Source organism: Lithobates pipiens, unplaced genomic scaffold (genome assembly GCF_037356315.1).
Source record: "Lithobates pipiens isolate NorthernLeopardFrog02 unplaced genomic scaffold, aLitPip1_a1.2 Scaffold_8, whole genome shotgun sequence".
NCBI classification, from domain to species: Eukaryota; Metazoa; Chordata; class Amphibia; order Anura; family Ranidae; genus Lithobates; species Lithobates pipiens.
The window spans coordinates 220,392,848-220,405,154 of record NW_027507903.1 but is presented as its reverse complement, the minus strand read 5'-3'; the positions used below and the strand labels follow the sequence as shown (position 1 = coordinate 220,405,154).

The 12,307-nt window shown below is 41.5% G+C and overlaps 1 protein-coding gene across 2 annotated transcripts in view; it reads right to left on the bottom strand.

Annotated features, from left to right (window-relative positions):
• CNTN1 (contactin 1) overlaps positions 1 to 12,307 on the bottom strand; it is a 261,330-nt gene that overhangs the window by 58,270 nt on the left and 190,753 nt on the right. For both annotated transcript variants that reach the window (XM_077472309.1, XM_077472310.1), the window contains 2 exons: positions 9,445 to 9,572; positions 3,546 to 3,721 (listed from right to left, as the gene is read on the bottom strand). In XM_077472309.1, coding sequence (XP_077328435.1) covers positions 3,546 to 3,721; positions 9,445 to 9,572 — 304 coding nt within the window. The remainder of the gene's footprint in view (positions 1 to 3,545; positions 3,722 to 9,444; positions 9,573 to 12,307) is intronic.

The window sequence follows — 12,307 nt, the reverse complement described above, 5'->3', positions numbered from 1 at the left end:
TTTTTTATGACTTCACTGGGATTTTTCGAATTTCATTATTAACACTTGTTATTTATAATTCTTTTTATAAATCATGGCATGTTTGATTTATTAGAGGGGTAGATCAACTTTTTTTTCACTACTATTGGAATCAATTAATCACTCATAGGTGTTTATATAAAATTGTATTTACAGTATTTATGTATGTGTGTGGCTTTTTTCTTTTATTATCTTATTGTGTTTACGTGTATCCTGTAAAACTGAGCTGCAGTGATTTTTAGTTGTACTAGTGTAGATTTAGGTTTAGCGCGGTATTTATTTTTCTTTTTGATCTATTACTACTCTCTGAAAACATGTGGTGTGCCTGTTTCAAGATGCACAATCAGGAGACACTTGAAGAAAGATGGGATGCATGATCGAGTCGCTAGAAAACAGCCATTACAGGCGGTCCCCGGGTTACAAACAAGATAGGGTCTGTAGGTTTGTTCTTAAGTTGAATCTGTTTGTAAGTCAGAATTTTTTTTAAGTGTAGCTCCAGCCCAAAAAAATATTTTTAAGCTTTTGGATAGCACATGGAAGGGTTAACGTTTGTTTTGCTGTCTGTGCCCCTGTTCAGAAGATTTCACCTCACTTTCTGTTCCGAAGACAATTGGATTTAGAAAATTTAGGGTTGTTGTGGAAACAAGCCTTGGTGACAAAGCATCAGTGGAGACACGTTTTTCCCATATTAACTCTTACAGGAGTGAATTTCCCTTCCTAGGGGTATATTTCCTCTCACTTCCTGTTGTCTCCCAAAATATGCCGCTTACAATACGCCAAGCAGCACCGAGACGAGCCTCAAACCTTTTGGCACAAAGTCATTTGGAGTGATGAGATCAAAATTGAGCTTTTTGGCCACAACCATAAATGCTACTTTTGGAGAGTAGTCAACAAGGCCTATGATGAAAGGGACTCCATTCCTACTGTGAAACATGGAGGTGAATCACTGATGTTTTGGGGATGTGTGAGCTACAAAGGTACAGGAAATTTGGTCAAAATTGATGGCAAGATGAATGCAGTATGTTATCAAATAATACTGGAGGAACATTTGCATTCATCAGCCTGGAAGCTGCGAATGGGACATACTTGGACATTCCAACATGACAATGATCCAAAACACAAGGCCAAGTTGACCTGTCATTGGCTACAGCAGAATAAAGTGAAGGTTCTGGAGTGACTATCTCAGTCTCTTGACCTCAATATCATTGAGCCACTCTGGGGAGATCTCAAACGTGCAGTTCATGCAAGACAGCCCAAGAATTTCCAGGAACTGGGGGCTTTTTGCCAAGAAGAATGGGCAGCTTTACCATCTGAGAAGATAAAAAGCCTCATTCACAAATAGTAAATCATCCCTATTGTATTGTTTTAAAAAAAAAAATACATAAGAATAGCATGACACGCAGAGATACAAATCAGAGACCATTAGCTGGTGTATTTCTTTTTCTAATCGTGGTGGACAGTCAGCAGAAGATCCAACCTGGATAAAATTGTAGTGAGAGTTCAAAAGCAATAGTGTCATGAGCCCTTTGGTATTCCAATGTTAAAACTTGACCTGACTTCCCTGACTTTATAGAAATTTTTTTTTTTGTGATACGTCAATTTGGAATTTGGAATTCTGGACATGTATGCTTGCCTTGAGAATTGTTTATAATAGAGATGAAGACATAAAAATGCAATAGCATATAGAATCCAGTCCACAACAATCTTGCAGTATCTTGAGTGGGTGACAATATTAAATCTGTCATGTAGCTGCAGGTACTTGTCAGTGATAAGATATAGATTGGTGCTGGATGTCTGTATGCACCACTGCATCCCTATCCTTTAGCGTTAACACAAATCATCTTTTTTTTGAGTGCTAGTTCACATCAGATACAGTTCCGTGAGCTTTTTTTCTGCACAAGTGCTAGTTTGCACTAAAAATGCATGCACAGTGTTTTCCATGTATTCCAATGGCTCTAGTTCACACCAGTGCAGTCAGTTCCAGTCAGTTTCCGGTCAGTTTCCAGTGCAGAAAAAAAAGTAGAGCATGCTGAATTTTTTCTGCACAGAACTGTAAAATAGCAAATTGTATCAAAAACACAGCTGCGTTGGAACTGCGTGTGGTATGAACTGTAAGCAAAAACTGATATGGAAAGTATCCGGAGTGCATTTTTGTGGTGTGAACCGGCCGTAAAAATGCATGAACAGAGTTTTTCATGTGTGCCAATGGCTCTAGTTCACACCGGGGCAGTCAGTTCCAGTCAGTTTCTGCACCGGAAACTGACTGCATTGGTGTGAGCCAATGGAATACATGAAAAACACTGTGCATGCATTTTTTGTGCAGAAAAAAGAGCACAAACTGCACTAAACTGCATCTGGTGTGAACTGACTCTTAGGCTGGATTCACACCTATGCATTTTTAGTGCTTTTTGCATTTTGCAAATTTGCACTACATTCCATTTAACATGGTTTCCTATGGAACACGTTCTGTAGTGCAAATCTGAAAAAATGCAAAAAGCACTAAAAATGCATAGGTGTGAATCCAGCCTTACAGTGGGCAATTTTGGGGTTTATTAGGAAGACAAACACTAATACCAATAACACATTTGGCTATTAACTATAGCACAAGATCCTATGGTGGTCCTCAAGCCTAAACCTATACAATATATTTGGCTTCAATTATATATCCAAGCCTAGATTTGACTGTCTTCCTATATTTAAAAAAAAATGGAGGAAGGATTGTGTGTACTGTGACAGGCTGCTCCTGTTAGTGATAGGCTGCGTATCTGTCACACAGGATCTCAAGGTTCTTAAGATAAGTGACAGTGACTGTAGGCAGCAAGGGGTTAAGCACTGGCCACACCTTGCTCCTCCACCTGGGGTATAATTTTGACTTACCTGAGTGTAATCAGTGGTGGTGCTGAGAGAGAAGGAAGCAGGCTGTGAGGGAGCATGACTGCAGGACTGAAGTAGACTCAGTGAGGTCTATTTATTAGCCAGGAGGCTTACATTTTGTTTGATGGACTTTTGCTTTGGGACTATGGGGTTGATTTACTAAAGGTAATAGTCTGTACACTGCAAGTACACCCCGCGAGTGTACTTCAAGTGCACTGCAAGTGCAGTTTCTCTAGATCTGTGTGGGGGACATGCAAGGAAAATAAAAAACTGAAATTTTGCTTGCACATGGTTGGATGATAGAAATCAGCAGAGCTTCCCCCTCAGATCTAGAGCAACTGCACTTGTAGTACACAGTATATTTGCCTTTAGTAAATCACTCTCTATGTTTTATACCCCTGTGTGGGAATCCTTTTTTGTTTCTGTATTTGCTGATCAAATAAACATGGGTAGAAAGCCCTTAACCTTGCCCATGGATGGATTACCTCTCTGAGGACTCTCTACTTTAAGCTAATCGCCCACAATACATAGTGTAACATGCTGGTTTTTATAACATATAATACTATTGCTGATCTTAATTTTGGCATTTGTAACACATTGTTGGGTCCTATTTACCCCAAACCAATACTGAATTATACCGTCAGTCAACCTACCCTTATATGTCTTTCGTAGTGGTTGCTGTCATCATCAAATTCAATCACAAAGCCATTTAGAAACCAGATAAAAGTGAGGTCCAGAGCAGGATCATGAGATGCATGGCACTGCATGGATGCATTCTCCCCAACAGTCACATCAGCATTGTATGGTGCAAGAGTGATCTTTGTGGCAGCTGAGGGGATATAAAATACAAGCAGAATCATCAAAACCCTTTAGTCATACAATAGAATAATGATGGTCATTCAGTCAAAAAGAAAGCCATCATAAAATCCATATCTGAGTAAATAACAGATAAAACAAATATAATATCAATAAAAGGCACAAGGGCATGGAAAAAATCTCTAGGCCATGGTGCTGTTTTCTCTTCTCTGCTCTTTAGTATGTTGGGGGCCTTGGTCTCTAGGCCCTGGTCCTGATGTTTTCTCTTCTCTGCTCTTTAGTATGTTGGGGGCCCTGGTCCTGATGTTTTCTCTTCTCTGCTCTTTAGTATGTTGGGGGCCTTGGTCTCTAGGCCCTGGTCCTGATGTTTTCTCTTCTCTTTAGTATGTTGGGGGGCCCTGGTCTCTAGGCCCTGGTCCTGATGTTTTCTCTTCTCTGCTCTTTAGTATGTTGGGGGCCCTGGTCTCTAGGCCCTGGTCCTGATGTTTTCTCTTCTCTGCTCTTTAGTATGTTGGGGCCCTGGTCCTGATGTTTTCTCTTCTCTGCTCTTTAGTATGTTGGGGGGCCCTGGTCTCTAGGCCCTGGTCCTGATGTTTTCTCTTCTCTGCTCTTTAGTATGTTGGGGGCCTTGGTCTCTAGGCCCTGGTCCTGATGTTTTCTCTTCTCTGCTCTTTAGTATGTTGGGGGCGCTGGTCTCTAGGCCCTGGTCCTGATGTTTTCTCTTCTCTGCTCTTTAGTATGTTGGGGGCGCTGGTCTCTAGGCCCTGGTCCTGATGTTTTCTCTTCTCTGCTCTTTAGTATGTTGGGGGCAGTAATGGCTTTTTCTGGACTTCTCCATAGTATGTGCACAGTGAGGGTTGCAAAGCTCTCCCTTTCTTTCCCCCCAATTACCTCTTCATTTTTAGTTAGGATTAGAGCACCTCTGTCAGTATATACATTGGCTCTCAGGCCCCATTCACACCCAAGTGTTTTGCTTGAACCCTGAAGCTACAAAACGCTGGAGGGGAAAAAATCAATTAGTCTCTAAGGAGATGGTTCACATCTCCACTAAAACACCTGAAGCCAGAATCTCCAAAATGCCTGAAGCTCAAACTAGTTATGGAATTGCACAAAATCGTGTGACTTGCTGCCTGAAACCGCTACGTTCAGGTGTGAATGGGGCCTTAGTCTACTGATTATGAGCACCATAAAACTGTAATTCACCTCATAGAAACACAAGATCAATAACTTCTACTGCAACAGCATCTAAATTCTCCTGATGTCCACAAGAAACAAACTTAAACAGCTTGCTTCTGATTGGACAATTTTTTTTTTATTAATGTAATGATAACAATCTGCTTCATTGTGCCCAGGAATACATATAGCTAAGCATAATGTAGGTCTGTGAGGTGCACTATAATAACAGGGGAGACAAGGAAAAAATAGCCATACGACTGAGGGAACCTAAATGTGCTGGCAAAGTGATGGTTTTCTAAGGCTGGATTAACACCTGTGCAGTTTTAGTGCTTTTTGCAGTTTGCGGATTTGCACTACAGAACGTGTTCCATAGGAAACCATGGTAAATGGACTGTAGTCCAAACCTGCAAATTGCAAAAAGCACTAAAAATGCATAGGTGTGAATCAGGCTTTACTGACAAAGAAAACACCATTTGGCAGAATGGAAGTGGGGAAGATCTTTTCACACCTCACAGTATATACTCCTGAAATTGATGAATTATGTAAAAATGTAGAAAACAGTTGCAACTGCTGTAAGCACGTATGTTATTCTTTGTTAAAAAATAACTTGTGTAATGTTACTTCAATAATAACCTCAAGTAAAATGAATTGTTGTCTATTTCAATCACCTCTTGGAACCTTCTGCATTATTTCATTTCGAGGCAAATTCACAGAAAGTAACAAAAGAAAAGTAATTGTAGATGAATTAGGACGTCTAAAAAAGTAATTTAATGAGTCTGTGCTGAATGAGTGATCACTGAACATGAGGGTGTAAAAATGGACAGCATTGGATCTCTTGGGCAGCACTAGACATTTCGGCATTGTCAGTTGTCACTTCTAACTTTCAAGACGTTATGGGATGATCTTCAGAAACAGGAGCATGCAAAACTGAAATAATTGTCAGGCTGCTGGCCACAGCAAACATGATTGGTTTTAGGCAAAGACTCTAGCTAGTTAATATTGTTACCCTTTTCTCTTCTGTTCATTAATTCCTTCATTTTTTGTAAATCAGCACTACAAATTGTGCATAGGTAATTACATTCATTGTCAATGCACAGTACACTTCAGGACAACCAAGGAACGTGTTCCACATCTCATCTGAATTAATGCATGTTTCCCTGTTAGCCCCCGTACACACGGTCGGAGATTCCGGCAACCAAATCCGTCGGATTAATTCAGACGGATTTAGTCCGGAAGAGGTCCGGAAGTGATGTTGCATACACACGGTCAGACTCAGTTGTCAGAATTTCCAGAAGCCAAGAACGCGGTGAAGTAAGCCGTGTACGGCGGCACTAGAAAAAGGAAGTTCGTTACGAGCAGTAGTTTTACCTGAGCGAGCGCTTCCGTGTCCGAATTTGATTGTGAGCATGCGTAGCACCTTGTCCGTCGGAGTAAGCTACACATGATCGGAGTATGTCCGATCGGAGCATTTTGTCGGAAAATTTTACCGGCAAGTTGGAAAAGTTGGTCCGTCAGATATTCCCACGGAAACAGTCCGATGCAGACCACACACAGTCGGGAAATATCCGACAAAACGATCCGATAGGAAACATTCCGACCGTGTGTACAAGGGCTAAGACATCCTATACAGTACAGGGATCTCAGCTATGATGTGCAGTCTCACATGACAGAAGCATGGGACTTCTGCTAGCTAAGACCTGCACTGATCTGAGGTCTGCTGAGTGGACTTTAGGAAGGGGTGAATCAATGTAGGGGGTGGGAATTGAGGTAGGGGACAGCTTTGTACCAGTTGAAATGATTTGGGGGAGGGGAGGTAGATTTGTACTAAGGGTATTTTAGGGGGAGAGAGATCTGTAATGGGGGATGGGGTGGGGACGGGGAAATATCTGTACTGGTAGAGAGAGAAAGCTATGTACTGGGGGAGTGGGGAGGGAGAGAGATCTGTACTGGGGGGAATTAGAGAGAAAGTGGAGTTTTCGGGGGATGATAGAAATCTATACTGGGGGACTGAATGCAAAGATCTATTACTTTTTCTATGTACACAAAAGGCCTATCTCTCTCAAATATTGTTCACAAATCTGTCTAAATCTGTGTTAGTGAGCACGTCTCCTTTGCCGAGATAATCCATCCACCTCACAGGTGTGGCATATCAAGATGCTGATTAGACAGCATGATTATTGCACAGGTGTGCCTTAGGCTGGCCACAATAAAAGGCCATTCTAAAATGTGCATTTTTACTGTATTGGGGGGAGGGGGGGTCCAAAAACCAAGTCAGTATCTAAGTCAGTAACCATTTGCCTTACGCAGTGCAGCACATCTCCTTCACATAGAGTTGATCAGGTTGTTGATTGTGGCCTGTGGAATATTGGTCCATTCTTCTTCAATGGCTGTGTGAATTTGCCTAATATTGTCAGGAACTGGAAAACACTGTCAAATACGCTGATCCAGAGCATCCCAAACATGCTCAGTGGGTGACATGTCCGGTGAGTATTCTGGCCATGCAAGAACTGGGATGTTTTCAGCTTCCATTAATTGTGTACAGATCCTTGAAAAATGGGGCTGTGCATTATGCTGCAACATGAGGCGATGGTTGTGGATGAATGGCACAACAATGGGCCTCAGGATCTCATACGCCTGCCCATACCATAACCCCACCACCACCTTGGGCCACGCAATATACCATGTGGACATCAGCAAACTGCTCACCCTCAAGGCCATACACGCTGTCTGCCATCTGCCCTGTACAGTGAAAAATGTGATTCATCCATGAAGAGAACACATCTCCAAAAGTGCCAGATGCCATTGAATGTGAGCATTTGCTCACTTAAGTCAGTTACGAAGACAAACTGCAGTCAGGTTGAGACCCCGATGAGGACAAAGAGCATGCAGATGAGCTTCCCTGAGATGGTTTCTGACAGTTTGTGCAGACATTTTTTGGTTATGCAAACCAATTGTTGCAGCAGCTGTCCAGGTGGCTGTCTCAGATGATTTTGGAGGTGAAGATGCTGGATGTGGAGGTCCTGGGCTGGTGTGGTTACAGGTGGTCTGCGGTTGTGAGGCCGGTTGGATGTACTGCCAAATTCTCTGAAATGTTTTTGGAGATGGCTTATGGCAGAAAAATTAACATTCAATTCAAGGGCAACAGCTCTGGTGGACATTTCTGCAGTCAGCATGCCAATTGCATGCTCCCTCAAAACTTACAACATCTGTGACATTGTGCTGTGTGATAAAACAGCCATTGAAGAGGAATGGACCAACATTCCACAGGCCACAATCCACAATCTGATCAACTCTATGCGGAGGAGATGTGCTGCACTGCATGAGGCAAATGGTGATCACACCAGATACTGACTGGTTTTCCGACCCCCCCCCCGGACCCCCACCAATACATGGTAAAACTGCACATTTTAGAATGGCCTTTTATTGTGGCCAGCCTAAGGCACACCTGTGCAATAATCATGCTGTTTAATCAGCATCTGGATATGCCCCACCTGTGAGGTGGATGGATTATCTTGGCAAAGGAGAAGTGCTCACTAACACAGATTTAGACAGATTTGTGAACAATATTTGAGAGAAATAGGTCTTTTGTGTACATAGAAAAAGTCATAGATCTTTATGTTCAGCTCATGATAAATAGGGGCAAACACAAAAGTGTTGCGTTTATAATTTTGCCCATTATACTTTTATTCAGTGCTTCTCAAATTTTTTTCAGTTGCTGTACTTTTAAAAGTATGCAAAATCTCGAAGTACCCTAGTCTAAAATGTAAAAAAACTTATGTATCAATGGGAAACCTGCCACTGGGACAATGAACATAATGTCTTGATGAAGCTGATTTCACATCAGAAGCTCCCCTTCACGTCAAAATCACCATTTCATGTCAGAGTTCCCCCCCCCATCACATCAGGGTCCACCAATCACATCTGAGCATCCCCATCATCATGGGCCCCCTAATAAAACAATCTCTCCAACACACAGCACTCAAGTCCCACAGACCCCCATCAAAAGAGCCTGCTAATCACACAGTCACCTCTCACACCAGAGCCTTGCCTTTTTTGGTGTAGCAGAAGGCAGAGGTGGACAAGGTCTGGAGGAGGCGGTTTTTCATCTTCTCCTGAATACTGAAGGCACCCCTCGCCCTGCCTGCCACATGCCTTACATCTGACTCATGCACTGTTATGGTACAGGAGAGCCAGCTATGTGTCCTGATCCTAGAGCCATGGTGCGGTTGGGGGGGGCCAGCCTATTCACAACATGGCAACTCATGACGTTTATCTAGGGCAAAATGGATCCCATAATCATGGCACCCTGATGGTACTGGGGAACACTGATGGTACCGTGGTTAAGGAGCATTGCTTTAATTACCTAGTCCCTGCTAACATATGAAGAATTCATACATCCAGCACTTATAAGAAGCAAACCTAATTACATCCACAATGTATGCCTGCAGAAAATTGTTGGTATTGACAATATGTTAGTGCTAAGTAAATAAAAAGCAGTAGTAGTGGTAGAAGCAACAGTAGTGGTGATAGTAATAAATAATAACAATAAAAAGGAATTACCTGTAACAGAAAGCATTCCGGTATTATTAGCTTTTCCTCTATCATTCTCCGCAAAACAAGTATAGCTTCCCTCATCAAGAACTGTTATATTAATGATTTCCAGGCTGCCATCATCCCAGATTGATATCCTAATAAATAATGCAGTAACAAGTCATACAAAAAAAAAAAGCACACCTCTATAGTGGTATCATAAGTGCATTATAGGAGTGGTGTAAGACTGCAAACCAAAGTAACAGTGATACAGGAAGTGGTTAGGCAAGGCAAAAATACGACAAATAAATACATTTACTATTGGAAAGTCTTAAAGAGCAAGGCTGGAGTCATGAATTACTGCAGGTAAACTGGAAGGAGAAAAAAGCAGAGTAATGTAAAGATTAGGGATTAGTGGCGTGCTGCTTTTTATACCTTTTCAAATTATGAGAGGTGAGTTCACATTAAGTGGCAAAGGCATTGTAATTCTGTCAAGATCAACCAATAAACTCTGTACTTGTTAAAAATTTTCCTAGCCTGCAAAATAAGAAAACAAATGCAGCCACCACATATAAAGACTGATGAGCTGCAAATAATTTTTTTATTCTTGGGTTTAGATATACTTTAGGAGGCATATTTATGAAGCAGTTAATGTGACATTCACTGCTATTTAAAACACACACATCACAGAAATACACCTGTAGTAAATGTAGGTGAATGTCTCATTTACTACTTTATAAATATACTAAGTGTTTTTTGAATTTAACATGCACACATATTCTGTTATCATTTAGGAACACTAGATGGCAGCAAAGTCAATCATATGTATCATGAAACAAGACCGGCAGATGACCGCATCAAGCCAGTGCTTTTCCCAATTTCACCTTTATATTTTACAGTGGTGATTATAATTTTTTTTTTTTATCAAATTTTATTGAGATTTTAACATAACAGATAAAAAAAGAGACAATTAAATACTTATATCCATTATTAACCTGCATATGATGTCTTTATTTACATACACCTCTCAATATATTGTATTCCAAACTAAAAAATAAATAAAAAAGGCACAAAGAAGAAAAAAAGAGGGGGGGGAAATGCTCTGCTGCACTACCACATAGGTAGTGGTGAATCATCTCTGCGATATCTGGGATTGGTTTACTAAAACTGGAAAGTGTAAAATCTGGTGTAGCTGAGCGTGGTCACCAATCAGCTTCTAACGTCAGCTTATTCAATTAAGACTTTGACAAAAAACCTGGAAGCTGATTGGTTTCTATGCAGAGCTGCACCAGATTTTGCACGCTTCAGCTTTAGTAAATCAACCCCAGATATTGCAGAGATGATTCACCACTACCTATGTGGTAGTGCAGCAGAGCATGCAATGAGCTGTGAATTCCCTGCTCAACGACCTTGTGATGACCACATCTTCAACTGCATCAAAAGTATCCTGATATTTTTGAACACTACACAAAATTACAATCGTGACCATACAATCGTTCAGTTTGAGGCAGGGGCCCACATTTTAACCTAGCTTAACAAGCCAATGTTACTGTTCATGTTATATTTAATTCTTTATTTTCCTAATGTGATAACATTTTTAAACACAACATCTTTATTTTCAATGAGTTAGAAAATTCTGTGCCACAGAATATATATAAATCTATTATAAAACCATCTTTGCAGCTCATCCCACTATCTTGTGCAAAGCACACAACAATGATGTGCCAAATGAGCCAACATGGGTGAGCGCTAGATGTTGATTTTATCTCCAACCATCACATAAAAAACAATATTGGTGAAACCTTCAATAAACAAAATCTCACTACAGTGTCACCATTATTAAAGTGCATTAACCACTTGACCACTGGGCACTTAACCCCCCTTCCTAACCAGACCAATTTTCAGCTTTCAGTGCTGTCACACTTTGAATGAAATGTGTGTCCTTTTTTCACACAAATAGAGCTTTCTTTTGGTGGTTTTTAATCACCGCTGGATTTTTTATTTTCTGCGCTAGTGATCAAAAAAGACTGAAAATTTGGTAAAAAAATAAAATAAATTCTTTGTTTCTTTTAAAATTTATTGGCCGAGTATTGGCCGAGTATTACAGTGTTGCAGAGTATGGGCAGAGTATGGGCAGAGTATTGGCAGATTATTGCAGTGTTGCAGAGTATGGGCAGAGTATTGGGGAGTATTGGTAGAGTATTGGTGAGTATTGGTGAGTATTGGCGAGTATTGGCAGAGTAATGGCCAAGTATTGGCAGAGTACTGGCAGAGTACCGGCAAAGTATTGGCAGATTATTGCAGTGTTGCAGAGTATTGCAGAGTATGGGCAGAGTATTGCACAGCGTTGCAGAGTATTGGCAGAGTGATGCAAAGTATGGGCAGTAATATATGAGTAATCATATATTGCTGTAGCCATTGTACAACCATCTCTAGTGTATTCTGGCTGAAATTCTGTCCAACTCTCAACCAGGGCTGGGACAAGGGGCGGGCAGGAAGGGCGGCTGCCCTGGGCACTGTTGTATCATGTGAGGTGGGGGGCACCACAAGTAGGTTGGGGGGAGGGGATTTGGGTTGGAAGGGTGAATTTGGGGGGCGGCAGGTGATAAGAATTTTTATAGGAGGGGAAATCTGGGGAGGTGTGCTAGAAAAGGTAAAATGGTGTGGGGAAGGGGATGATTGGGGGTATTTGTGCTAGGAGGGGAAATTTGGGGGAGATTCGTACTAGGATGGGGCATTGGGGAGAATTTATGCTGGGAGGGGGAGAGGGATTTGGGGGTGGGGGGAGAGGGTTTGTGCTCAGATGGGGACATTTGAGGGGTAGAGGATTTATACTAAAAGGGGAATATTTTTGGGGGTGGGGGAGTGGATTTGTGCTGGGGGCATATGGGTA